This window comes from Rhincodon typus, chromosome 8, assembly GCF_021869965.1.
Source record: "Rhincodon typus isolate 14 chromosome 8, sRhiTyp1.1, whole genome shotgun sequence".
NCBI lineage: Eukaryota > Metazoa > Chordata > Chondrichthyes > Orectolobiformes > Rhincodontidae > Rhincodon > Rhincodon typus.
In genome coordinates, this window is record NC_063339.1 from 62,140,522 (window position 1) to 62,166,821 (window position 26,300).

The 26,300-nt window shown below is 40.5% G+C and overlaps 1 protein-coding gene across 1 annotated transcript in view; it reads left to right on the top strand.

Annotated features, from left to right (window-relative positions):
* The first annotated feature begins 3,664 nt into the window (after window positions 1-3,664).
* Window positions 3,665-26,300, top strand: part of arhgap11a (Rho GTPase activating protein 11A) — a 44,632-nt gene continuing 21,996 nt past the window's right edge. Inside the window, exons 1-5 of the mRNA XM_020517062.2 lie at window positions 3,665-3,861; window positions 16,183-16,271; window positions 18,949-19,045; window positions 19,369-19,622; window positions 20,809-20,972. Coding sequence (XP_020372651.1) covers window positions 3,748-3,861; window positions 16,183-16,271; window positions 18,949-19,045; window positions 19,369-19,622; window positions 20,809-20,972 — 718 coding nt within the window. The 5' untranslated portion in view covers window positions 3,665-3,747. The remainder of the gene's footprint in view (window positions 3,862-16,182; window positions 16,272-18,948; window positions 19,046-19,368; window positions 19,623-20,808; window positions 20,973-26,300) is intronic.

The window sequence follows — 26,300 nt, forward strand, 5'->3', positions numbered from 1 at the left end:
CTTCACCAGCTTTAGGTCCCAACCAGCATTCTTTAAGCAAAAAAAATAACACTATGGCCACATCATTTAGAGAGAAACAAAAACAGAAATTGCAGGTAAATCTCAGGACATCTGGCAGCATCTGTGGAGAGAAAACAGAGTTTACACTTTGGGTCCTGTGACCTTTCTTCAAAACTGGATCCGAAACATTAACTCTGTTTTCTCTCCACAGTTGCTGCCAGACCTGCTCAGATTTTCCAGCAATTTCTGTTTTTGTTTCAAATTTCCAGCATCAGCAGTGCTTTCATTTTTTTTGCTTAAAGAATGCTGGTTGGGACCTAAAGCTGGTGAAGGCAGTCAGGTCTAAAGGTGTCAGGTTGGCGAGTGCAGTGTTGAGTTTGGTTTGGTCAGGCCAGTGATTGAGGGGTGTCAGGTTGAAGGGTTGGTGTCAGGTCCAATGGGATTAGGACAAGTCAGAGATGACGAGTGTTGGCCCTGGAAGGATTGGCTCAGGTTCTGGAGAGGGGTGACCGGGTCAGATGGGGGATCATTGTCAGGTCAAGGAATATCAGATGTTGGGGGTGTGTAGTTGAGTCAGGGTCCGTCAGTGTTGTGTTTTCAGTTCAATAGTTATCTAGGAGTTAGAGTAAATATTTAATCCTATAACTTGTCCAGGGTAACTATTAAGCTTAACTGAGTGGGACATTCCAGTTCAGACATTAAGGGATTTTTACTGACAGCATAAGATTTGGGAAAATTGGCAATCTGAACTGCCTGGGTGGTTCCCATGGAGTCTGGGGATTCCACGTTGTCCTGATGTGCAATTCCAGCTCCACTACTCTGTCTGGCCATCGGAATATCTGGGCCATTATCTGTTCATCTGAAAGCATGCGCCAAACTTGAAATGATCAGTTTTTGATCAGACACTTTGGCTAATAAAATGGATTTCCTCTTATTGAAAATAGCAGCATTTGGAAACAATTTTATATCTTGCTTTATCCCCACATATTAAAGGAAGAAGAAACAAAGTTGCACCTTTCACAGCTCTGGGATACCTCTAAAATTTTTCACAGCCACTTTTTTCACTGAAGCGTAGGGGTTTGAGAGGTGACCTAATAGAAGTTTATAAAATAATTGGAGGCATATATAGAGTTGATGGTAGTTGTCTTTTCCCTAAGATGGGGAATTTCAAGAACAGGGGGAACATTTTTAAGGTGAGAAGAGAGAAAGATTTAAGAAAGACATAAGATACAAATTTTTTACTCAGAGAGTGGTTCGCATGTGGAATGAACTAACTGATTAAGTGGGGGATGCGGGCACAATTACAACATTTAAAAGACATTTGAATGGATATATGAATAGGAAAGGTTTGGAAGGCTATGGGCCAGGAGCAGGCAGGTGGGACTAGTTTAGTTTGGGATTACGGTTGGCATGGACTGTTGGACGAAAGGGTCTGTTTCCGTGTTATATGGCTCTGTGACTCTATAACACTCCATTAAATTACAGTCGCAGTTGTAGTGCATGGAGACACAGTAAGCAGTTGCTGCCCAGCGAGATCCCATAAACAACACTGTGATAGCAACCAGATGATCTATTTTGATTTTCCAGCTGATTTATAAATGTAAGCCAGGAAATCAAGCATTATCCCTTGCTCAGCTTCAATGATATGAGGTGAGAAGGCAGATTTGTCTCTTGTTTAACATCTCATAATTGAGTCAGCACCTCAAACAGTACAGAATTTTATGTCACGTCCTAAATTATTTGCCTATAGTTATGTTTTCAAGTCTTCTTGGGATACCAAGCTATGCTCTTCAGCTAATGGAAGTTAATGTTGAATTCACTGTATTTTAGCCTATTTAAAGCTTCAGACGAAAAAGATTTTATTCTATGATAGAATTTTGCTTTGAGTAACATTTAATGATTTTTTAAAAAAGAAGACTTTTATTTTGGGCACTGATTCAAAATTGTCATTCTATTATTTTATTAACTAGGTAGCACCGGTTTGTTTCTGTTCTTTCATTTATCTTATGTCAGCGTCCATCGTTGGAAAAGCCAGAATTGTTGCCCAACCCAAACAAACCAAGCCCTTGAACCTCGGCAGTTCATCTGGTGTAAGTACACTTACGTTCTCTTAGGAAAGGAGTTCCAAGATTTTGACCCAGGGACATTGAAGGAACAGCAGCAAGTAGTTTCAAATATGGCCACTATATGGATTAGAGGGTATCATTAAGATGGTGTTCCCAAGCCACTGATGACCTTGTGCTTTGGGGTAAAGGTCATCAGTTGCAGGTTTGGAAGGGCCTGTTGAAGGATGCATGGTGAGCTGCTAGTACAACTTATATAACTTAGTACAACTTGTATGAGGCACATGCTTCTATCATTACCTATCAGTGGGAGAAAGGATGAATGTTAAGGGTGGTAGATGGGGACTTGATCAATAGATTGTTTTTAACTGGATAGTTATTAGTTTTTTATTTATTGGAGTCTCATCCAAACAAATGAAAGTATTCCAACAACATCTGACGTGTATCTTGAGAACAACATATTCTTGGGAAACTAATAGTGAGTTACATGCTGCAGAATTCCTAGCCTCTGACTTGTTCTCATAGTCACAATATTTATATGGCTGTTTCAGTTGAGCACCAGAATATTGGTAGCAGAAGACTCAAGAGACTAAATACACTGAAGATAGTGCAATTGATGTAGTTTACATACACTTCAGTAAGGCCTTTGACAAGGTCCCCTGTGGAAGGTTGGTTCAAAAGGTAAGAGCCCATGGGATGCAAAGCAGGTTGGCAAACTGAATCCAAAATTGACTTACAAATAGGAGGCAAAGGATGATAATGGAGGGTCATTTTTGTAATTGAAAGCCTGTGCCCAACGATATACCAGAAGGATTGGTGCTGGGACCCTTGCTGTTTGTGATGTACATTAACGATTTGGATGTGAATAATTAGCAAGTTCCAGACGATTACAGTTTACTTTGGGCCTACAGTATTCTCTGTTCACACTCGGATTACAGTTCACACTGGGCTACAGTATCCTCTGTTCACAGTCGGATTACAGTTTACACTGGGCTACAGTATCCTCTGTTCACACTCGGATTACAGTCACCTCTGTTCACACTTGGTCTGCAGTTCACACGCCGATTACAGTTTTCACTGGGTCTACAGTATCCTCTGTTCACACTCGGATTATAGTTTACACTGGGACTATAGTATGCTCTGTTCAGACTCGATCTACAGTATCCTCAATTCATTCTCAGATTACAGTTTACACTCGGCCTACAGTATCCTCTGTTCACACTCGGATTACAGTTTAGACTTGGTCTACTTTATCGTCTGTTCACACTCGGATTACAGTTTAGACTTGGTCTACGTTATCCTCTGTTAACACTCATATTACAGTTTTTACTCGGATTATTGTTTACACTCGGTCTATACTTAACTCATATACTATTTGCCGCGGACCGTTAGACTGCGCGCGCATCTTGGATTTGAAATGGCTTTGGCCAATCAGAAGCGCGCGCGTTTCAGGAGCGCCACCGTTTGAGTGGAGAGAGACAGAGAGAGGGAGATCCGCTGTGTGGAGAGGAATCAGGGCTCGGGCTCAGGGCCGAGCAGGGGTGGGTGAAAGAGAGGTTCTGAAAGCCAGGGGGGGGGGGGGGGCCGTGGGAGAGGTAAAAACAAAGGGGTTCGAGCGGGGAGGATAAAGAAGTGAGTGGATCCGTGTGGGACGTTTTGGTCGGGGCTACGGGACCGCGCCGACATGAAGGCCGACAGGAATGTGCTGAGACTGGCCGCCGTGCAGCAACTTCGAACTTACGGGATCAAAGTGAAAAACTGGAACAGGATCAATGGCAACAACCGGACACAAGGCCGGGTAAGAAATTAGAGCATAGCACGATAACGCCCAGTGTTTACATTTCGAGGGGCAGAATTCACCTTCAAACACAATGTTTACTATGGATTCGGAATGGAGTGTCCAGTTTAAATGGGTCTGGGTTGACAACAGACTGGGGCGCTTTGGGGGCGGGGGGACTGTAGAGGTCGGACGTCAGACTGGAATATAATGTTTAAATTGGATTGAAGGGGTATCAACAAACTGTTCCTCTTCCTCCTGCTTGTAGCTACTCCTCCCACATCTGCTTGTTGTTGTTTGACGCACTCATCTATCTTGTGCTTTCCTCAGCATCCTGCCCTACGACCGAGTTCTGTCTTTCAGCTACTGCCTCTGTTGGCTCTTCTTTCTGCTGCCCTGTACTTAGTCCTCCAGAAGATATTTCTGTAGCTTTCAGCTCTGATCAAATGACTGAAATACTGAGCACACATCAGTTTTTGTTTGTGCATGTCACTTTTGGGGAGGTGCTTGAAACTGTGATAGGATCTGCACATGGAATATTAAGCATACATCTTAGCATTCCACATTTCAAAAGCCTCTTTTACACATCTTTATTCATTGTCAAGGTTTCTGTGGCAGACAGGAAATTGGACTAACTGTAGTTGCTTTTTTTTTACACATTGTAAGCTTGTGTTTTCTAGTTAATGCATCCCACATCCTCTAGAAATTTCTGACTTGGTATTGTGTACCATCATTTCCTATCATTTAGTTCTAGTTGGACAAACGTTTCTATTTATTGCAATGTGGCACCATCCATTTCTGTCTTCAGTCTAGTTTCGTATGACTACCACTATTTTTGTCTTTTGGTTCATACTGAATACATGTTGTGAGGTTCTAGATTTTACTTGATCCATGATATTTTGTAGGACCTTTTGTGCTTCTGTGTTGTCTGAGTACTGCAATTTTCTGTCCTTGCCTCCACTTATTACTCTAGGAAATACTTCCTACTCTAAATAGTTGATCTACACACAGATTGAATAATGTAATTGACAGAATACTGTACATCATACTTTCATGGGGTTAAATTCAGTCACCCCAAAAACGGATACAGAATTTGATGTACATTCAAACTTTATCTGTTGATTGCAGCACAGGTGACGTCAATAAGTGATGTGCAAGTGCAGCATGGGTTGTGTATCAGCTTCGTGTTGCCTTCAGATTACAGTGGTTTCACCTTCCAGCAATGGCCACTGCTGTTGATTTATGTAGGTAGATGCATCAAGTGGCAAATGCCATGATTAGCTAGTATCATTTAAAATTAGTCTGTGGCTGGCGCAGGTTCTGGCAGTTCTTCAGGAAAATAGTTTGGCCTGCAAAACATTGAAGAAAAACTCAGCATGGGAATTGTCCCCTGTCTTCAAGAGGTCAATTAGATATGCTCAGAAGGCATTTGGGAAGATAGCCTGGAGGGTCAGAATCTAAGCTATGTTCCGAGGACCTGAGCGCAGTACTGAAAAGAAGTTCAGTGACTTAAGTTGTGATCAAGGTCAGTGAATGCAACCTCAAATTCCATATCTGACCAACTGGCCTCGGCTGCCACACCCCTGAACCCCCCAACAATTTCTATCAGTTAGGACTCTCACCAGACATTCACATGTTCTATTGCACGCTCTCACCAGCAAGTATTCTACGCTGACAACATTATTTAAATATAGATTGCACAGCACTATTGACACATTTGATTCACTTTTGCAAGATGAATTTGCATACAGTTGAGGCACTATGAATTAACTGGGAGGGTCCATTCATGCCTGAAGCTTTCATCCCCTTGGAGGAGAGAGTGCTGACTGTTGTTGGGATGTCCACTGCTAATTGCATCCCCTTGCTTAATATTCCTTGCACCCTCCTCCCCCCTTCATCTTACATTAATTACATGGAGGTGATATAAGGATGCACTTTTTTTCCCACTGCATCCTTGCTCTTGAGCCTTTTTACTTTCAGATATCTAAGTAGTGAAACCTTATCAGGTAGTGGAGCAAAAGTGAGAAGACAAGGATGATAAAGCTACACTTTTATTCGTACTTGTAGACACCAACTCAGAGACTGACACTTTGTGTAATTTGGTTAGCATGAAGTAGGATTTGCACATTGTGAGACAGTGTAGGAGTGGGTTACAACCAGGAAGTGAAGGACAGTGTGACTGCCTCTTCCCCAAAAAGCAAAATTGTACACAAGTTCTGCTACCAAGGAATTGGGTAAGGTATTTGGGACAGTGTACAGAAAAAGGCCAGTAATCATTAACACAGAGTACAAGGTGCATTAGCAGTATGTGGAATGTGTACCAGGAATGAGATGTGGTCAGCTAATAACCCCTATTAAGCACTTTGCATTAAGCCAGCACGGCAAACCAATTGGCATGGTGAACTTCAGAACAAAGGCATCACGATTGCTGTTGGGATACTGGCATTGACCCACAACACTCCATGCCTATGGTCATGCAAATCTTCTGGGAGTGAAATCTTTTTATTCCAGTTGTAGGACAGAATGATTATGCATGTTCACAAAGTGATGTTCATGTGCTCGCTGGTATCCTACACTATTGGGAATCAATATTGCAAATCAAGAAAATCCATGAATGCACTGTCCCTGATTCTCTGGCAGCAGGGAATGAAATATTGCAAATACATTGAGTTCTGGTCTGAAGGAGGCCAGATACTTGGAAAGTCATCAGCACAGCACCTTCGTAGTTGTTGTCAGCATGGTCTTTTCCCTACTCTGACATTCCAGCTGTGGCTGCAAAAGATGGAAGGTTTCATTGTGCCTCAGTAAGTATACCTTCAGACGCCTTGTGTTGTTGCTGGGTGAAGTTTAAGAATGATAGTTGGCGACTGAACATGCTGTGTTTATATGGTCTCTTAATTAAAGCACTTTCTTCCTACAGCTGCCCTTTCCTGTACCTACCAGCAGATTATGCTGCATTGTGTGGTCTCTTGTTCATTTCCTTGGCACGCTGTTATTTCCAAGCGGATTGTTCAAGCAATTGATTTGCGCAGATGTCCAGACTTGCATCCTTTAGCAGCTGTCATACAACTCCCTGCAGACCTTAGCACCTACAGTCTGCTGTAGTAAGCACTAAACACTTCTAAAATTAAAGCAGAAGCCAGAAGAAATGGGCAATCAATTTACTTAAGCTGATTTCTTAAATTAGCTCTGCAGGAGGGTTTTTCCTAATCCTCACCTAGCATTCAGTAGTGCGAGGTCAAGCGGATGTTTCCTTAAATATTTAAGTCCAAAAAGAATCTGCTAGCATCAAATCAATATTAAAAGCTAATGCCACAACAAATCTGACCTGTGTAATTCCGGTGAGTTTTAACACTGGCATTTGCTGTAACTCTCCCAAAGCATATATGTGCCATTGAGTGCTGTTTTAGGAGCTTGCAGGCAATTTTCTTCCAGAGAAAAGGGCAGATAAATCCAATTTCTTTCCTGTAGTGTTTACATTGTTGGGAAAATGAGTTCTGAGTGGTACAGGTATTTCAAGAATTGATAAATTTCATGAAATAAACTGTTTAGATTATTTAGTAGGAGTGGGTGTCCGTGAAATTCTGTGTAATTTGTGCTACTGGGTTAGTGAAATGCAATGAGGGTAAATAAAAAGCTGGATGCTGGGGAGTGAATTCAACCTATTGTAACATGCCTATTGAATTGCAGACCATCATTAGACGAGAAGTGTGCATTTAATTGAAATAAATATAATGTTAATATTGTTTCTTTAAACAGTGAGTTAGGGGTAAATCAGAGAATTGCAAGAAACTGTGTGTTTACATGGTTTAGTGTGATCTCAAGAATACACTAAATTTTGTGTATTTCTTTTGCAAGTATTTTCAAACTTTATTTTTCAACAGATTTAACTGAAGCACCCGTCAATCCCTGATGCATATGATTGTTCATCTGTTTCCATTCTTGCTTAATATTGTCATTGGTATAATCAATTGGATCCAAGTATTTGCCCAAACAATCCAATTACCAACAGAACGTTGGTGGTTGATGCAGTTTTTCTGGTTTGGAATTTGATCCAACTTTGCTTTGATTTCAGATGGATGTGAACTGTATTGTTTTATTTGAGTTCACAGCTTTAATGCTGACTCAGATCACTTGGATTTGGATCACATCATGAAGTCAATTAGCTATTGCAGACTTTTCTAGCAGCTCATATTCAAATATCAGACATGCTCACCAAGTTTTATTTCCAAAATTCATGGAATAGAATAGAATGACCTTTATTGTCACAGGTACTCCATTGTAGAAGTACATTGAAAAGATTTTACAATGTCTGCCTCTTATGGTGCTATCTTAGGTACAAGTACCTAGGTACAAATCATTGATACAAAAGAGGATTAAAAAGTAGTTGCATTACTTTAGAGTTTAAAAAATAAGAAATAAGACATCGTTAAAGGATTGACATTACAGTCAGGTAAAAGATTTCAAATAAACATTACATTGCAGCAGCTCAGTGCAGGGCCTACGCCAGACCCCAGTCTAACAGCTGTCCGCACTCTGCTCCAAGCCTGCAGATCGCTCTGTATCAGCACTCAGCTGCTCCAAGATAAGTTCCAAGACTGCCTCCCCTGCACGGGTTTCTACCTGGGATTCACCTCCGGGGCTGTGGGGAGGGAAGAAGAGAGGGGGATTAAAAAAGAAAAAGAACAGGTGGAGCAGAGGAGCTCTGGCAGGAGCGTGATGTGATGGCAAATAATCATGTGGTAGCATATGAGCTTAAAAATGGATTATATTAAAGAAAAGTCAGTGTAGGGCGCAAAAGGTAGATGATGGAACAGAAAGATCATGATTATGCATTCAACCATAATGGCCCTGAATGGCAATCTATCAGACTATTCGTGATTGTAATTTGGGCAACTACTAACAATATTGAATATAAGGAATTTCATTTCTTCAAGGATCACTTTAAGCTTTGTGTTCATATTTTGGTAAATATGATTTCTTGATTGGTTTGCCACAAGTAGCATGTGCAAAATAATTTAGAATAACAGGAAAAGTCATAATAGGCATTCATTTATATATGAATAGAAATTTTTCTTCTGTATAGACATCTAAGGTAGGTCTGGGAATGCTCATTCTGTTATTAAAGGCCATTGTGTGTCAGTCTTGGCTCGATGGTAATACTCCTGCCTCTGTTGGGGCTGTATATTCATGTCAGCGCAGACATGACATTGTCTTAGCCCCCACCACCAGCAGAAAGAGACTCTTGGCACCAAATTTTGAGATTGAGATCTGAGATACAGATCTGAAAACTAAAGTTAAATTTAACAATTGATTCAGTGTCCAGTATCACAGTATCCACTATGTTTTTCCTTCATATAATAACACTTGAAAAGGTGCAGCGGAATGCTGGAGATTCCACATTCATTTGCAAAGAATTCGTTACCTCAGTGTTTTCAAGTTTTCCTGGCTCATAGCTAGCTGAGTGTTCCATTGTTGCCAGGTTTAAAACTGTTAGCTCTGCTTTGTAGCCTTCTCCCACCCCTTTTTCTGTACCATCTGTACCACTGCCTCTGCCTCTGCTCACCTGCAGGCCTTGCAGCCTTTCCCCCTCCTTACACCCCAAACCTTGGCTCCTACGTTGGCATAACTCCCTGACAGATGGATTGCCAACAAAAAAATTTGCATCCCTGGTCTCAACAAGCCTTGCCCTCTCAGTCCTGGTCCCAACCCTCTTTCCAACCATTTAACGGAAGCCCTAACCCCCTCTCAAATGAATGCAAAAGATTACACAGAACTATTTTAAAGCGGAGCAAGGACATTTTCCTTGGTTTTCTGGCTAACATTTAACCTTTAACTCTACTCAAATTGATTTGAAATTTATGTCAGCGTTGTTTGAGACCTTGTGGTTCATACATTACTAGCAGTGTTTATACCTCCGGTATTTCGTTGGATGTATCAAATTTTGAGATGTTCTGAAATTATGAAAGTTCTTTTCTTTCTAATTACACTGGTGAACTCTTGAAAGTAATGTTTTCTGTTCTTGTTGTAAAAACAAAAGTGAAGTTGTTCATCTACTTGGGTAGTGCTTTGCCCAGCCCTGTGAGCCTTTTTAAATAGTCTTGTGTGCAATTTTAACAATTATTTGACTGGGTTTTTCAACCAACAAGCTGGTTGCTGACATCAGTTTTAAATATTCTCAATGATAGTCTAAATCTGGCATAAGTCAAGCAAGTATCCTGGGAAGCAAAAGCAGTGATGTCAGCAAGTAGGTAAGCAGCTAATGTACAGCAAATGAGGAAAATTAAAACACTTAATAGGTTTTGAATTGAGTTCATTATCTGAAAACTGAAGTGTAGGGTCAGACCTCAGATTTTTGCTATTTATCTCAACAATTCAGTTGAGGCAAGTGAAGGCATGGTAGCTAAATTTACAGATGACAAAGATAATTTGGAAACTGTTGTGCAGAGATTGAGGTTGCGAATGGATATAGATAGGTTGAATAAGTGGGCAATAATTTGGCAGATGGAGAATAACGAAGGAAATTGTGAAGTTATTTCCTTTGGCATGAAGAATGAAGATCGGTATTACTTAAACAGAGGTAAAATGTTCTTAGATGACATAGTGTGGAGCTGGAGGAATATGGCATCCAGGCAGCATCAGAGGAGCAGAAAAGCTGACGTGTCGGATCGGGACCCTACTTCAGAAATGGAGTAGGGGAAGGGGGCTCTGAAATAAATAGAGGGGGGTTTGGGCTGGGAAAGGTAGGTGGGATGGTGATACCAAGTAGGTAATGGTGGAGATTGGTCAGTGAGGTAGGAGGAGCGGATAGGTGGGAGAGAAGAGGGACAAGTCAAGGAGGTGGGGATGAGAGGGAGGGTTGGTCTTGGGATGAGGCCGGGGGTGGGGAGATTTTGAAGCTGGTAAAGCCCACATTGAGACCATTGAGTTGTAGGCTTCCAAGGCAGAATATAAGGTGCTGCTCCTCCGGTTTCCAGGTGGCATCGTTGTGACACTGGAGGAGGCCCAGGATGAACATGTCGTCCAGGGAGTGGAAGGGGAATTGAAGTGGTTTGTGACTGGGAGGTGTTGTCGCTTGTCGCGAACTGAGCGTAGGCGCTCTACAAAGCGGTCTCCAAGTCTCACCGATGTAGAGGAGGCCACATCGGGAACAGCAGATACAATAGACCACATTAGTGGATGTGCAGGTGAATATCTGTCTGATGTGGAAGTTTTTTGTTTTGGGGCCTGGGATGGGGGTGAGGGTGGAGGTGTAGGCGCAGGTGTAGCACTTCCTGTGGTTGCAGGAAAGGTGCTGGGGGTGGTGGGGCTCGTGGGGTAGATGGAGCGGACGAGGGAGTCGTGGAGAGAGCAGTCCCTCCGGAAGGCAGATAAGGGTGGGAAGGGAAATATATCCTTCGTTGTGGGGTCAGGTTGCAGGTGGCGGAAGTAGGGGAGAATGATGTGTTGAATCCAGAGGTTAATGGAGTGATACGTGAGGACAAGGGGAATTCTGTCTTTGTTTTTATTATGGGGAGGGGTGTGAGGGCTGAGATCTGTGAAACACAAAAAATGAGGTCGAGGGCGTTTTCGACCACTGAAGCGGGGGATGTTGAGGTCCTTGAAATACAATGACCTCCTGGATATTCGGGAGTGGAACGCCTCATCTTGGGAGCAGATGCGGCGGAGGCGGATGAATTGGGAGTTCGGGATCGCATTCTTGCAGGAAGGTGGGTGAGAGGAGGTGTAGTCTAGATAGCTGTGGGGGAGTCGGTGGGTTTGAAGTAGATATCAGTTTCCAGCTGGTTACCAGAGATGGAGACAGAGAGGTCCAGGAAGGAGAGAGAGGTATCAGAGATAGTCCAGGTGAACTTGAGTTTGGGATGGAAAGTCTGAGTAAAGTTGATGAACTGTTCGAGTTCCTCATGGGAGCACGAGGCAGTGCCGATACAGTCATCGATATAGGGGAGGAAGAGGTGGGGGGTAGTGCCAGTGTAGCTGCGGAAGAGAGACTACTACATGTATCCTATGAAGAAGCAGGTATAGCTTGGGCCAATGTGGGTCCCCATGGCCACCCCCTTAATCTGTAGGAAGTGGGAGGAGTTGAAGAAGAAGTTGTTAAGGGTGAGGATGAGTTCAGTTAAGTGGATAAGGGTGTCGTTGGAGGGTGTTGAGACTGCAGGAGAGGAAGAAGTGGAGGGCTTTTAGGCCATCTGCATGAAGAATGCAACTATACAGGGATTGGACGTCCACAGTGAAGATGAGGTGTTGGGGGCCAGGGAATTGGAAGTCTTGGAGGAGGTGGAGGGCGTGGGTGGTGTCCCAGACGGAGGTGGGGAGTTCCTGGACCGGGGGGAGAAAATAGAGTCGAGATAAGCGGAAATAAGTTCAGTGGAGCAGGAGCAGGCAAAGACCATGGGTCAGCCAGGGCAGTCGGGTTTGTGGATTTTGGGAAGGAGATACAAACGGGCAGTGCGGGGTTGGGGAATGATGAGTTTGGAGGCTGTGGGCAGGAGATCACCTGAGGTGATGAGGTTCTGGATGGTCTGGGAGATGATGTTTTGGTGGTCGGGGGTGGGGTCATGATCACGGGGACGGTAGGAGGTGTCAGAGAGTTGGCGCATGGCCTTAGCGATGTAGAGGTCAGTGCGCCATACCACAACTGCACCTCCCTTGTCGGGGGGTTTGATAGTGAGGTTAGGGTTGGAGCAGAGGGCTGCACGTTCTGTGGGGGAAATGCTGGAGTGAGTGAGAGGGGTGGAGAGGTTGAGGTGATCAATGTCGCAATGGCAGCTGGAGATGAAGAGGTCGAGGGAGGGCAGGAGGCCTTAGGGTGATGTCCAGGAGGATGGAATGTGTGGGAGGTGGGAGAAGGGGTCTGTAGAAGTGAGGTTTGACTCACGGTTAAAGAAACCAGCATAGAGGCGGTGGAAAAACTGTTCGACATCCAAACGTGAGTGGTATTCATTGATGATCAGGTGGAGGAGGATGAAGGTGAGTCCTTTTACTGGGGGATATACTTCCCTTCCCACCCATATCTGCCTTCCGGAGGGACCACTCTCCGTGACTCCCTCATCCACTCCCCCCTAGCCCCACCACCTCCAGCACCTTTCCCTGCAACCGCAGGAGGTGCTGCACCTGCCCCTAAACCTCCCCCCTCACCTCCATCCCAGGCCCCAAAAAAACTTCCCACGTCAGACAGATGTTCACCTGCACGTCCACTAATATGGTCTATTGTATCCGATGTGGCCTCCTCTACATTGGTGAGACCAAGCGGAGACTCGGAGACCGCTTAATGGAGCATCTACGCTCAGTTCGCAACAAATGACAACACCTCCCAGGCGCGAACCACTTCAATTCCCCCTCCCCCTCCCACTCCCTGGACGACCTATCCATCCTGGGCCTCCTCCACTGTCACAACGACGCCACCCGGAAATTGGAGGAGCAGCACCTTATATTCTGCCTTGGAAGCCTACAACCCAATGGTCTCTATATGCACTTTACCAGCTTCAAAATCTCCTCATCCCAAGAGCAACCTTCCCTCTCAACCCTGTCTCCTTGACCTATCAGTCTTCTCTCCCACCTATTGGCTCCTCCTACCTCACTGACCAATCCCCACCACTACCTACCTGCAATCCCCATCCCACCTACCTTCCCCAGCCCAAACGCCCCCCTTATTTATTTCAGGGCCCCCTTTCCCTCCCCCATTTCTGAAGAAGGGTCCCAACCCAAAACATCAACTTTCCTGCTCCTCTGATGCTGCCTGACCTGCTGTGTTCCTCCAGCTCCACACTGTTATCTCAGACTCCAGCGGTTCTTACTATCTCTGAGTAAAATATTCTTGTTGGGCAAGCGAACCGAAGTTATTCGGGGTAGATGAGAACGTGGAATTTTAAGCAGAAATAGAGAGCCGTGATCTTATTGAATAGAGGAGCTGGCTTTGGGCTGTATGGCCTGCTCCTGCTCCTGATTTGGATAAAAGCTGAAATACAAATATAAAGAAACAAACATGTGATGGAAAGAAATTGTAGCTTCTATCATACTGTTGAGAGCTGCATGCTTTAATATATATGGAAAACTTTACATTACTACTGCAACTCTGATTCCAAACTGGAGTAACTAAAGCCAGTCTGAGTTGTAACTAACCAAGGACAACAAAACCAGCCAAATTTTTGTGCAATGCATGAAATGTCCTTGTCTCCTATGTTGACTTATTAATGACAATCTTCACATTTTGGAGCTAATTCAAGAAGCTCTCTTTTGCTGAGCAGGAGAGATGGATTTTAGACTGCAGAACTAATCACAGGCTAATGGAGATGCTCTGTGTCTCAAGAAGTAAAGCATCCAGTCACAGCACTTGCCAAAAAGAAGCATCAAGACCCTGAGAACACAAAAGATGCCTGTAATATTTGCTACTGCTGATCATCCAAGAACCCAATAAACCAATTATGGCTCAGGTTAAAACCTGACGTCTCAAGGATGCCCAAAGGAGTCAGCTGTGTATATTTTATCTCTTTCTATGCTAGATACCCCATTATTAACTCTGTGTGTGTATGGTGGTGGTGGGGGGGTTGGGGTTCGGTCTGAGTGACTGTACAAAGGCTGCATGCTTGCCTCTTTACTGGAATGTTAAAAAATAGTTCATGACATTTTTTTTTTGCAGAGAAGAATAGCTTAGTGTTTAGAAAGAGCTTGAACCTTTGCAACCAACAGAGAAGGTTAGAAAGAAAGGGAGCCAGTTCCCCCTCTTCTCACCTAGTTGTAATAATATGCTGGGGTTAAAGAACTAGCCAAACAGACCTTCATGATTTAAATAAGGAAGGAGTTTGTTTCATTGTACTGAAATCTACCCAGGTAAAAGAAGAAATACAAAATGTAAAAATACTTCCTGGCTTGTACACAAGTATGCGTGTACTTGATCCAAACATGTTAGAATACAAATTACAGAGTAGGAAATTACAGAATTTTGGCCAAGTTAACATAGGGGAGAGGGAAAAAAAGAATCCATTGATAGTTACTGGTCTGGCTGTAGCTATCCAAAGGCTTTGGTGTTCATCTGACAGTTAAGGTTGTGCCTGAAAGTGTCATTTTATTTCGGAAACATTGTAGAAACAGAAGTCTTGCTTTAAAAGACCTCTATTTACAGGATTGTGGACCTAGTCAAACTCGGTAACAGAGTGTCACTTTAGGTGGCAATGCAGAGAGAAGATACCGTACCTCTCACGGCGACAAATATTATTTCTGTTAAAATATATCCTTAAACACATACACAGCTTGGCTGGACACATGACTTAATCCCTAACTGCCATTAGAAGTTCAAAACTCCATTGTATGTTCCAAAAAAGAGATTTGATTCACCTACATCTGCATGCTTACCTTAAGAAGGTCAAGGCCTTTTATTCAAAAAACATTCTAAATGGCTGGTTCGTTTATGTTTGGATATTATGAATATCTCCTTTATGATTGTGCATTTCCAGGGGTTAATTGGATCTGGTAGAGTCTTTGTGGAACCTGTGTCTCTATCCCTGTGGAGTGGAATGTTGACTACACAATAATACAAATTGTGATAGCCACTTTTAGTTTGTAAGTGTCCTTGATTAAGTTTAAAACTTCTTTTTTGAAAAGTTCCAGTGTCGGTCTTCAGCCAATGAATTATTTGCCATGAGCAAGTCTTTGTCATAATGTTGTTTATCAAGCTGTGTTGCTGTTTGCTGCTCCTTACTAAATTTATTGACATGTTTATTTTCATTGAGTATGAATTAAGTTTTCCTTTATCACACTGCTAAATTAAAATAGTGATGGAATCTTCACAGAATTGCAATTAGGTACAGAAGGAGTCTATTCAGCCCATTATCCCTGTATTGTTTCTGTTACTTAGTGCCAGTCTCCTGCCTTTTCACCATAATCCTTGCGCATCATTTCTATCCAAATAATTGTCCAAGGCCCTCTTGAAACCATAATGTGCAATATTTGTTAGGTCCACTGATTGTTGTGGTAGTGTGCCCCATTTGCTCCAGCACAGCTGTTCCAGTAGAGAGGAGCATTTATTCATGGCAGTTAAGGTTTTTCTGAATTGTGTTGAAATCTAATTGTATAATACTGCTAATGTATACAAGGTTTCAATAGCAATTCTTAACTAGTTTCAGAAAATTTAGATACAGGTTGACCAGACTATGATCAAGTTAAATTGCGCTTGTAGAGAGGAGTTCTGCTGGAATTGAACCAGATGTGTATTTTCATAGGCTCCATCTCTCCTAACAGTGGATGTGCTTGCATTTTCTTTAAATTATTTTGGTAACATTGGTAATACAAAATTTGATACAATTACACACTCGTATGATCTTTATGAATTTTTTTTTTAAGGACAAGACCATCACATACAATGCAGTTTTTGGCACCCCTCTGCATGCTCTACCACAAAGCACTGTCGTTGAACATGGCACCATTCCTCTGTGAGTACTTAACGAGGTTGAATTCATTTCTTACATGGTTGAAAGACTGAGAATATTAAACATTTAGTTAGTGATCTTAGTTTTATATAGAAAATGTTTGCAAGCAAAAGTAGTTTTTATTTTTGTGTTGGGAAAATTATGAGAATTATTTTGTTTGAAATATAATATTATTTAATGGCTAAGATGGTGTGCTTTTAGAAAACTAATTCTACTTTTCTACATACTAGGTCTTGACCTGTTCTTCATTTGGTCAGTTTATTCCAATGACCTGATAATTCAAATCATTCTTAAACCTATTTCTCACTTTTTATTATTTATGTTACTTGGATAATTTAAAAATCCTTTTAAAAGTTGAGGAGCAGACAACATTAACTTTTTTTTGCAGTTTGGTAGTGTACCTTTTGAGTATTGCTGAATAATGATATTTTGTCAAAGCTTTTTGTCTTGCACTCAAGAATAATTTACAAGAGTACCAACTGAAGGGAAAATCACATTTGTGGAGAGTGCTGATTGGCTAGCAAATGGACTCTGGCAGAATGTACTACATTACCACAGAATGCATCAGTTAATGACCGACTGTAACTGCCAGATTTTGAGGGCTGCTCATCAGTTTGAGAAATACAGCATGAAGTGACATTTCAAGCCTTTTAACCATTCTTGCCACTCAGGAAGGCACAGACATTTTACTATAATGCTATAAAATGGCAATTTAAACCCACTGCCATTGTGTAAATCAGTATTCATTGAGCTTATGAACTCAGCAATTCACAAGATGAGTTTAGTTTTAACAACATCATGTATACATAATAAATAATGTTGCCATGGCATCTCGCTAGGCCCAGCTTTTTCAAGTATCTTTGCTGGGTTCCCTAAGAAGCATATCTTTCGAGTGACATGTTGATACCTAATCTCCTAAGTAGTGCATATTTACAATATGTAGATAATACACTGCCATATTTGAATCCATAGTTTCCTCTCACGGCATCATGAACTCTGTCCTGTGCTTAGATTCATGTTTGAAGTGAATCGGTCAAATAAACTTCCTTTGCTTGATGTCCTATTTGAGAAGAAGGATCCTGACCTGAAACATCAGCTCTCTTGCTCCTCTGATGCTGCCTGGCCTGCTGTATTCCTCCAGCTCCACACTGTGTTAGCAACGTGAACTAGCTGCACTGTTGCTCAAACTTTTGAAATACTTTACCTTTCTCAGGTAATCTGAGGTGGAATAGATACTTTTCCAGACCAAAGATGACAAGACTAGGGCCATTCATAAGCTTCTCATTGTATATCATGTGAACTCATCAGGGTAGCTATTATCATACACCACAACTTGGGAGGCGATGGCCTAGTGGTATTAACACTGGATTGTTAATCCAGAGACCCAGGTTTGAACCCCGCCACAGAAGATAGTGGAATTTGAATTCAATAAATATTTGGAATTAAGAATCTTAACGATGACCATGAATCTAGTGTCGATTGTTGGAAAAACCCATGTGGTTCACTAATGTCCTTTAGGGAAGGAAACTGCCATCCTTACCTGGTCTGGCCTACATGTGACTCCAGACCCACAGCAATGTGGTTGACTCTTAACTGCCCTCTGGGCAATTAGACATGGGCAATAAATGTTGCCTAGCCAGCAGTGCCCTTAGCCCATGAATGAATATCCTGATCCGAAACGTCAGCTTTCCTGCTCCTCTAATGCTGCCTGGCCTGCTGTGTTCCTCCAGCTCCACGCTGTTATCTCTGACTCCAGCATCGGCAGTTCTTACTATCTCTAGTTCATGTTGCTGCTATTCAGTAGCAACACAAGTTGTGTTATCCATTAACAGGATACTACTGTCAAGCCAAAAGGATGTCTGCCTATAATCATCTGAGTAATGTGGTATATAAACCTCAATACCAAAGCGAATGGCCTACATACCTGGTATCACTATCCCACGTTGAGATTTAAATACTCACCAGCAGTTAGAACAGCGACACCAGCAGCACAAGCGGGGTTGCCAGTAACTAGTGACCCAGTGTTCTGATGGTGGCAGCCAGTGGTCAGACCGCAGGGAGGCCCCTGCATTGGTCTGCTGTGGAGAGCCTTTGAAGACAAACTGTGATGTTTGTCTTTTTAACTTTGCTTCTTGTTTGTTCCTGACCCATGGTTATACTGTGTAAAGCTGTAATGTAACTTATCTACATCGTTTCTCTATTCTGTAACTAAGGATTTTTACCTAGGTACCTCTCTAACTAAGATGGCGCTGTAAGTGGCAACATATAAACTTTTCACTCTACTCATTTGAGTACGTGACAATAAAGCTAATTCCATTCAATTCATTATCACTATGCCACATTCTTTCACATTGTGGGGGGCCTGGACCCAAAGTTACAGTATTATCAGGATTGTGATCTGAAATTGAAATCGAGCTTCAGAATTCAAATTTTCAGGATTCCTTGCAGCACTTGATTATCCATTTTATTCCAGAATGTTTATAAAATGAGTGTATTTCAGTGAAAACTGTTCCTGTTATGTTTATGCTTACTCTTTTTGAAGCTCATTTAAATGTAATGTGGTTTTTTTTTGAGCTAACTGAAACATTTGAAGCTTGAAAATTTTCTAAAACTAGAATATCAAATATACTGACTGTTACTGTGATGTTTTGTAACGATCAGATATGAATTTACTTTCCAGATTTCTAGTTGATGCTTGTAACTATTTAGAAAAGCATATTCACACAGAAGGGCTCTTCAGAAAATCAGGATCTGTGATTCGCCTTAAAGCTTTAAAGGTAATCAATATTTTTAAAAAATTTCCTTTAAGGTCATCGTACACTGTACAATAAATTATTCAGGATGCCCTCCAAAGAGTCTGTGCTGGATGAAATAGCAATGTCAAATTAAGTTGTTTATATATAATTAGATTATTTGCTCCTGGTAGGCTGTCTCCATTTTAAAATCTTTCTCCCTATTTTCATTCTTCATAAAAGTTATTTGGTCTATAACATGTAGGATGGGGATAGTCATCTGGTATCATCCAATTTGCTGCTGCTGCCTCCCCCAAATTGTAATGATATATGTCTGCATTGTTGTAATTGTTTCTTTGTCTAAGCAGGCAAAAGTGGATCAAGGTGAAAAATGTATTACTATGGCTCCCCCTTGTGATGTGGCAGGGCTGGTGAAACAGTTTTTTAGGGAGCTACCTGAGCCAATGCTCCCAATGGAATTGCACGAAGCCTTCTTCAAAGCACAGCAACTGCAAAGTGATGAGAGTATTTCTGCTACAATTCTTCTATCTTGCTTACTACCTGAGAGAACTTCAGATACACTGCACTACTTCCTGAATTTTCTTAATAACGTGTCTCTCAGGTATGTATTATAAACATACTTAAGTAGAATACTTGAATCATGGTAGTTGCCAATGTATAAAAATTTAAGAACCGGAAGAACTGCAGATGCTGAAAATCAGGAAAAAGCCCCAGAAATTTCCAGAAAAGCTTAAGCAGGCCTGGTGGCATCTGTGGAGAGAAATCGGAGTTAATGTTTCAGGTCCAGTGGCCCTTCTTCAGAATTGTTCATTGGACCCAAAATGTTAAGTCTCTGATTTCTCTCCACAGATACCAGACCTGCTGAGCTTTTCCAGAAACTTCTGTTTTTGTTTGTGTATGAAGATTTAGGCATGTTTTAGTGTGCTTCCTCAATGGAAAAAAAATCATCCATTTCACTGTATTTTGCTATCGCTGTTAACTATCTTTTCTATTCCTTGACTACTTCGTTATTTCAAGCTGTATCTGTTAATACTGAATCATTTGCTACAAATCTTTCATATTGGAAATGGAATCTTATTTTGGGCACTCTTATCAAAAGCGTGGATCTAATGTATACTCATACATTTATATAATGTATGCTGGTTTTCTAAGAGCAATATTGAGATGAGATACCCACTGAAGGGTTGCGTTGTTCATTCTTTCTGTTTGCTGTGTTTTTTAAATTGTGATTAGAATGTCAGGACCTTTTTTGCAGTTTTAAAATAAATTAAAGTAAAGTGCTCACTTATGAGGCCATGTTTATAACTTTTTCGTGTTCCTATAAGAGTTTGGAACTTGGTGCTCAACCTCTCTCCGTTTCTGTTTTCCTCCTACCCTTCTCTACTTCTACCCTTCGTTACAGGAAGAGAACTCAATATGTAGCAAATGTCGAATATGTTAATGCATTGGTATTCTTCAAAATGGTATATTAAAGAGATACTTGATGCCCACAATTCAAACACATCACCTGATTTCAACATAACAAAGAAACATGTACTTTTTGTTTAAAGTGGGAGGGCAAATTTGAAGATGTCACCTGGACAGATCTTCTATATCTGCTAGCAAATGGTTATTAAGCACTTTTAAGATATTTACTTTGGTCCTATAATCAGGACACAGTTTGGGTAAAGCTACTTAAAGTCAAGCAGAAAAAAAGAAGCAAAATGGAAAGGGATGTAGTAGCAAAGAAACGTGCAGATGGTTCCAAGGATTGTTCACAATCTTTGAATATTTTACTCCCTGCATAGGTCAGAAGAGAACAAAATGGATGCCAGTAACCTTGCTGTAGTGTTTGCACCAAATTTTTTCCATTCTGGTGAAGGAAATGAAAAATCAACTGCACTAACAGAGAGACGGCTTCATCTTCAAGCTGCAACTGTGCATAAACTAATTGAAAACTGTGAACAAATTGGTGTGTATTGTGTCTTCTGTTATGTCTCTCTTTCTCCTTCCATCACTTGGAAATCTACCACCACAATTCTAAATTGATAGGTGGTGTCGAGTTGCTGCCTGACCTGCTGAGCGATTTCCATCTTTGTTTCAGATTTCCCGGATTACGGTATTCTACTATTTATTCTTCAGTAGTTGAAGAGTGCCATTTGCGGTTTCCCTATAGTAGTATAAGTGAAATCGGAGACTTAGCAAAGTAGTTATCAGGCCGCTCCAGGACACGATGTTGCTATTTATTGTTATATCCAAGGCAGTTGTCTGTTCAACTGCTTAATGCTGTTATCTCTTTGTTTCTGGCAGCACATTTATTAAAATGTATCTTAAGGGCCAAGGAAATAAATGTGTTTTTGCTAGTCAGTGGTAGGATGGTTAAGTGTATTCTGATCATGTGGACTTTGTGGATCAAAGTTTTACGTTTTTCATTATCAAAAAAAACACCTAATTGTTTAAGTTATTGATTACTTCGAAGCATAATTAAGCCATATCTTTTGTAATTTCTTTAAGCAGCAAACTGTTGTAGTAATCTGACTGGCATCGAATTTCATAGAAGTTGTGCATTAAACCTATTTTACAACTATTAAGTTTATACACCTTGCTACTGAATTTGGCAATCTACAAGAACATATAAACTGGAGAATATAGAGATTCATTGGAGCAAGGCCACGTTTGCAGTCTTTAAGGAAAAATAATCCACGCTGAAAAAAAAATTTTAAAATCAATTCCCAGTAAAATGTCAGTCGTTTTCATGTAGATTATATTGTATCAGAAGTTTTTAGAATTTTTTTTTTTTTACTATTTAAACTGATTGCTAATTTCTGTCAAACTTCTTCCAATTCCATAGTTTCAGATTAAAAGGCCAGGTGCTTCTAAGCACGCAAGGAAGAAATTCACAAAAGAAATTTGGAGTTGTACCAGCTTTTTAGATTGTCTGGCTGAGCTGCTGGCAGAATTTAAACCTCTTTACTCAGTAATGCACACTACTTTTAGAAAGAGCAACACTGCAGAGTGCAGCTTGTTAAAAACATAACTTATTACCTACCAAGAACCTTATGAATCTTGCTGTCAACTGTTCCCTGAATTGTTATGTGGTTTCCAGATTGGGAAATCCCATTGAACCACAACGATGTCAAATGAATTACATAATGTAGCAAAGCTCTCCATACAAAGATACAATTCAAATACCTATTTTAATTTCCTACTAGATAGGCAGGTAAGTAGCTCTGTCATCTGTGTTACTAGCTATTAATGTTGAATTGTGGCTTGTATTGACTTGACTTACCTGTTATAAAGTTGTTTGTACTGTTGATCTTTTGTGCCCTGCTTAGAGAGGGTAACAGATAGCTTTGCCCCGTTTGCTTTTTCATGGAAATGCATTCTTGGAAACATCAGGTGAATGTAATAATGTTTGTGTTTTTTTTTTCTTGTCTTCTACTCCTGTGTCCTGAGGGCTAATAATCTTCAGCATCTAAGCTCACAGGATAAATGACTGAACAGAATAGTCAGTAGAGGTATATTTTTTTTTAAAATCATGATTATCTCTATTTATCATCACTTGTTATTAGCTCTTAAATTACCTGAAATAAACTCCATCTTTTATTTGCAATATTTCCTTGAGGGAAAACTTACTGTTAAGATGCTTGATCAGAAATCATTTCAGAAAGTAGTTTTTTTTTAACATCATAAGTCTGGGCTTGTAGCTTCTGACTCAGATGTTCCCCTGGCTCCTTCTAGATTTTCCATTGCATCTTGTTCGTGGATCTCTCCTTTTCTAACTTGCTTCAGCAATCACTTAGCTCCAAAGCTTATGTTTCTGTGTCTGTGTTTCAAATTTCCTCTTAGTGTGACAAAGTTCCTTAAATACGTTTTAAATCCATTTAATAAAAGAGGCCATAACATTGACCATAAAAGCATTTATTTTTCTATTGAATGTTATTTCTCTGATAACCTTACCAATTATGGTATTGAATTTTGAATTTGCAGCATTTTGTCTGTATCACCGTGTTTGATTCTAAGCATTTATTGCTCTTTCTAACTTGTCCTTTATGGTGCACTTTGAGATAATAATGTACTTTTTGCATAATACTTAACATTTTGTGTTCTGCATTCAAGAATTGCGCTTGAATCAATAAATAGGAGAGTTAAGTACATTTGGCAAAGTCTAGCCCTAGTTCCATGAGGTTTAAATTTTTGCTGGATGTGTTGTCCCCTGTTGGACTTGCACATGTTTAGATTTTTAAAAATTTTGCCACGTAGTTGCTGGAGGTGGAAACTAGTAACGGTGCAGACAGGACAATAGAACACCTGGCATCTTGGTGAACCAAAGGAGAGTTTTTCTCTATCAGTAATGATTTTTGATGGTTTGTAAAGTAATGTTGAAATGGACAAATGAGCTAGAGTAGAGAAATACAGTGTAATTCAGAAACAGAAAGAAAGTGAGGCAAAGCTGACAAAACAAAAGTCAGTAAAAGCTAAAATGTGTTTTTTCTTGAAATTTCGAATTGATTTGCAACATGAACAAATGGGGTTGTGTACTTGCACTTTTTCATTTACCAGGCAAGAAATTGATTGGTAACTTAATCTTTATAACAATGTCTATCATTATCTTTCTGTGGCAAGATTAATGAGAAATGCATAATTATTCACAAAAATCACGAGCTTTAGCATATCATTGAAAAATTAACTTAGAGCAGTACAAGTTATCTAACTATTGGCAATTTGTTACAGGCCGATATGCATATTCATAACAGTGTGCACCATTCATTGACCAGTGAAATCTGACTCATTTGTAATACAGATTTACCTGAAAAAAAAAGCAAAGGTGCAAATTTTAAACCTAGATTCATTTGATGGGAATTTTGAATTTAATTTTATAATTGTGTTAAAGGCTTGAGATGAGCATGATAAGTCCTATGGGTTTTAAGAGTTTAAGGTGGTGTAGATATTGTGGGCTGAAATTTTGAATCATGTCAGAGGTTGGACTGGTTTTGTGGGCTAATGTGGAGTTGACCAGAAAATTGACTTCAGGGTGCAATATGTTGGCATGTTTACTGGCATTTTGCTGCCATTAGCTCATTTTGGAAAAGGCAAGTTTGGCACGGTTGATGGCTATCCACCCACAAGCAGTTCGCTTGTTAAGGCTGATATCCTGAAATTCACTGGAATTTATCAGTTCACTAGTGGACACCCTGCAACAACTGTAGCCTGGCTGATGCATTGAAACACTATTCTTGGAGGTGACCACTTGATTGTTTGCCTCATGAGAAATCGGTCTTGACATTGTCATGGGTGGGATCATGATTCGAGAAAGAAATTCAGCTATGGGAATTTTGGTCTGAATTGTTCCTTTGACTAGTCATTCTAGATAAATAAACTTTAACACTCAATCTATTCATTAGTTGAAACTAATTCAGTGGTGGGAGTTCCATTGTTGCTAAGGATAAACAAGATGTCAGAAAGTACATCCTAGGACCTATATTTTTAAATAGAATAAACTGTCTAAGTTAGCTGTTTTGGTTCGCAATCTTTTAGAAGGCCTGTTAGCGTTTTGTTTTTGGTCATTAAATTGAATGTTGATTCTTGTAGAGCGGATGTAAATTCATAGAGTACAGATAATGAAGATTTCTTTGCATCAGATAATTGGAAGAAGTCCTTCATCTTTTTGAGTACTTAAACTGACTTTTTATGAACTCCTGGTAAATCAAAACAGAATATTGTATGCAAGTGGTTTGGTACTTAGAATTCAAATCCTACATTGACATTTTATTTTACTCTTGCTAATATGCTTTCCTACACCTATATATTTGAAATAAAGTTGATTTCAGGTTCCAATTCAGAGAATCATAGAATAGTTAGAACACAGAAAGAAGATATTTGGCCTGCTCGCAGTTTGGCTAAATGGAGTGCATAGAACAAACTGGTGACTTCTCTCTGTTTGCAAATTATAACCATATGAATAGTTGAATAGGTTTTAACTCAAAGTTGGAAAAAACTAAGAGCATCACATTTTTAAGGAAAAGTTAACTTTGAACCTGAGATTGGCTGATTTAATTGTGTTGTCACTCATGGGCAATTTGTAAATAGTTTTCCAAAAAGTTCCATAGTATTTTTTTAATGGATGAGACTTTAGACGATAAAGTTACTAATTTAGCATGGTGATGCTAGCTTCATAGCAAGTTCGTTCAAAAATTTCCCAGTCATTTAAAAGTAACCATTTTCTTTTATAAAAGAAATCCAACAAAATAACCTTCTATTTCCAAAAGCACTGAATTCACCATTCAAGTGATCATGAACAGTATCTGTTCTTAACTCTTCCAGCATCTTTCTATAACCGACTTCAATCTAATTAATTTGTTGGTTCCCTTTGTTGAAAATCAGACCTAAATGCGCATTTTTGACATCTGATGGCAGTCCAGAACCAATGTATCAAGATGAAGAGGCTGACAAAACACGTACAACAATTCTTTTTTTGAAATGATCCTCAGGAGGAAGTCACCTAGATGAGCAGCACATTCTATTTTACACAGCTGAAAATTGAGCACCATCCCCAGGAGCGAAGACTGATATAAAGTAGCCACTTAACACCACTGCCTTACTTTAGGATAGATTCAAACCAAACTGTAAGGTGTCCCTCAATGGCCTGCTACAGTCTCTAATTATCTTCTGATTCCTTATGAGCTCCCTTTGTCACTGGACAATTTTATTCTCCATTAATCTCTTATTGGTCTCATAACTTATTTTGTTCCCATTTTGTGCAAAAGAATATACTTTGTTTATTTCATTTATTTGATTCAATGATCAAGAAGGCAGTTCAGCAAAGCTCTGTGAAGCATGAAGAGCATGACAAATTCCAAAAGACAGCATGGTTATCCACTATAGCCAAAGAAGTCTTCAGTTGTAACGGTTCTTCGTGCCGCCAGAGCCATGCTTATGCAGATGCATGAGTGTGATTGTTCCTGTGCATGGTTCTTCCAATTTATCTCCTGTTTTTGTACAAATACTCTTTCTGCGGCTTTAGGACTGTGGTGAAACTACAAAAGGAAGTGACCTCTAGTAGTTGTACTCAGTCCTGTATATAGATGGCTGTAGGACCAGGGTCAACTCTTTAACTGGGCAGCAGACAGCTTTGACAGCATCAAGGGTGACTGGCAGCTCACTTCAGGACAGTGCTGCAACATCTGTAAAGGAGGGAGTTGGAAAAGGTATTTCAAACACTGCTGGCCTATGAACATCTGACGAGCTTACCACAGATTGCAGATTGCAGATCATCCACTAAGTGGCCATATAACATCAA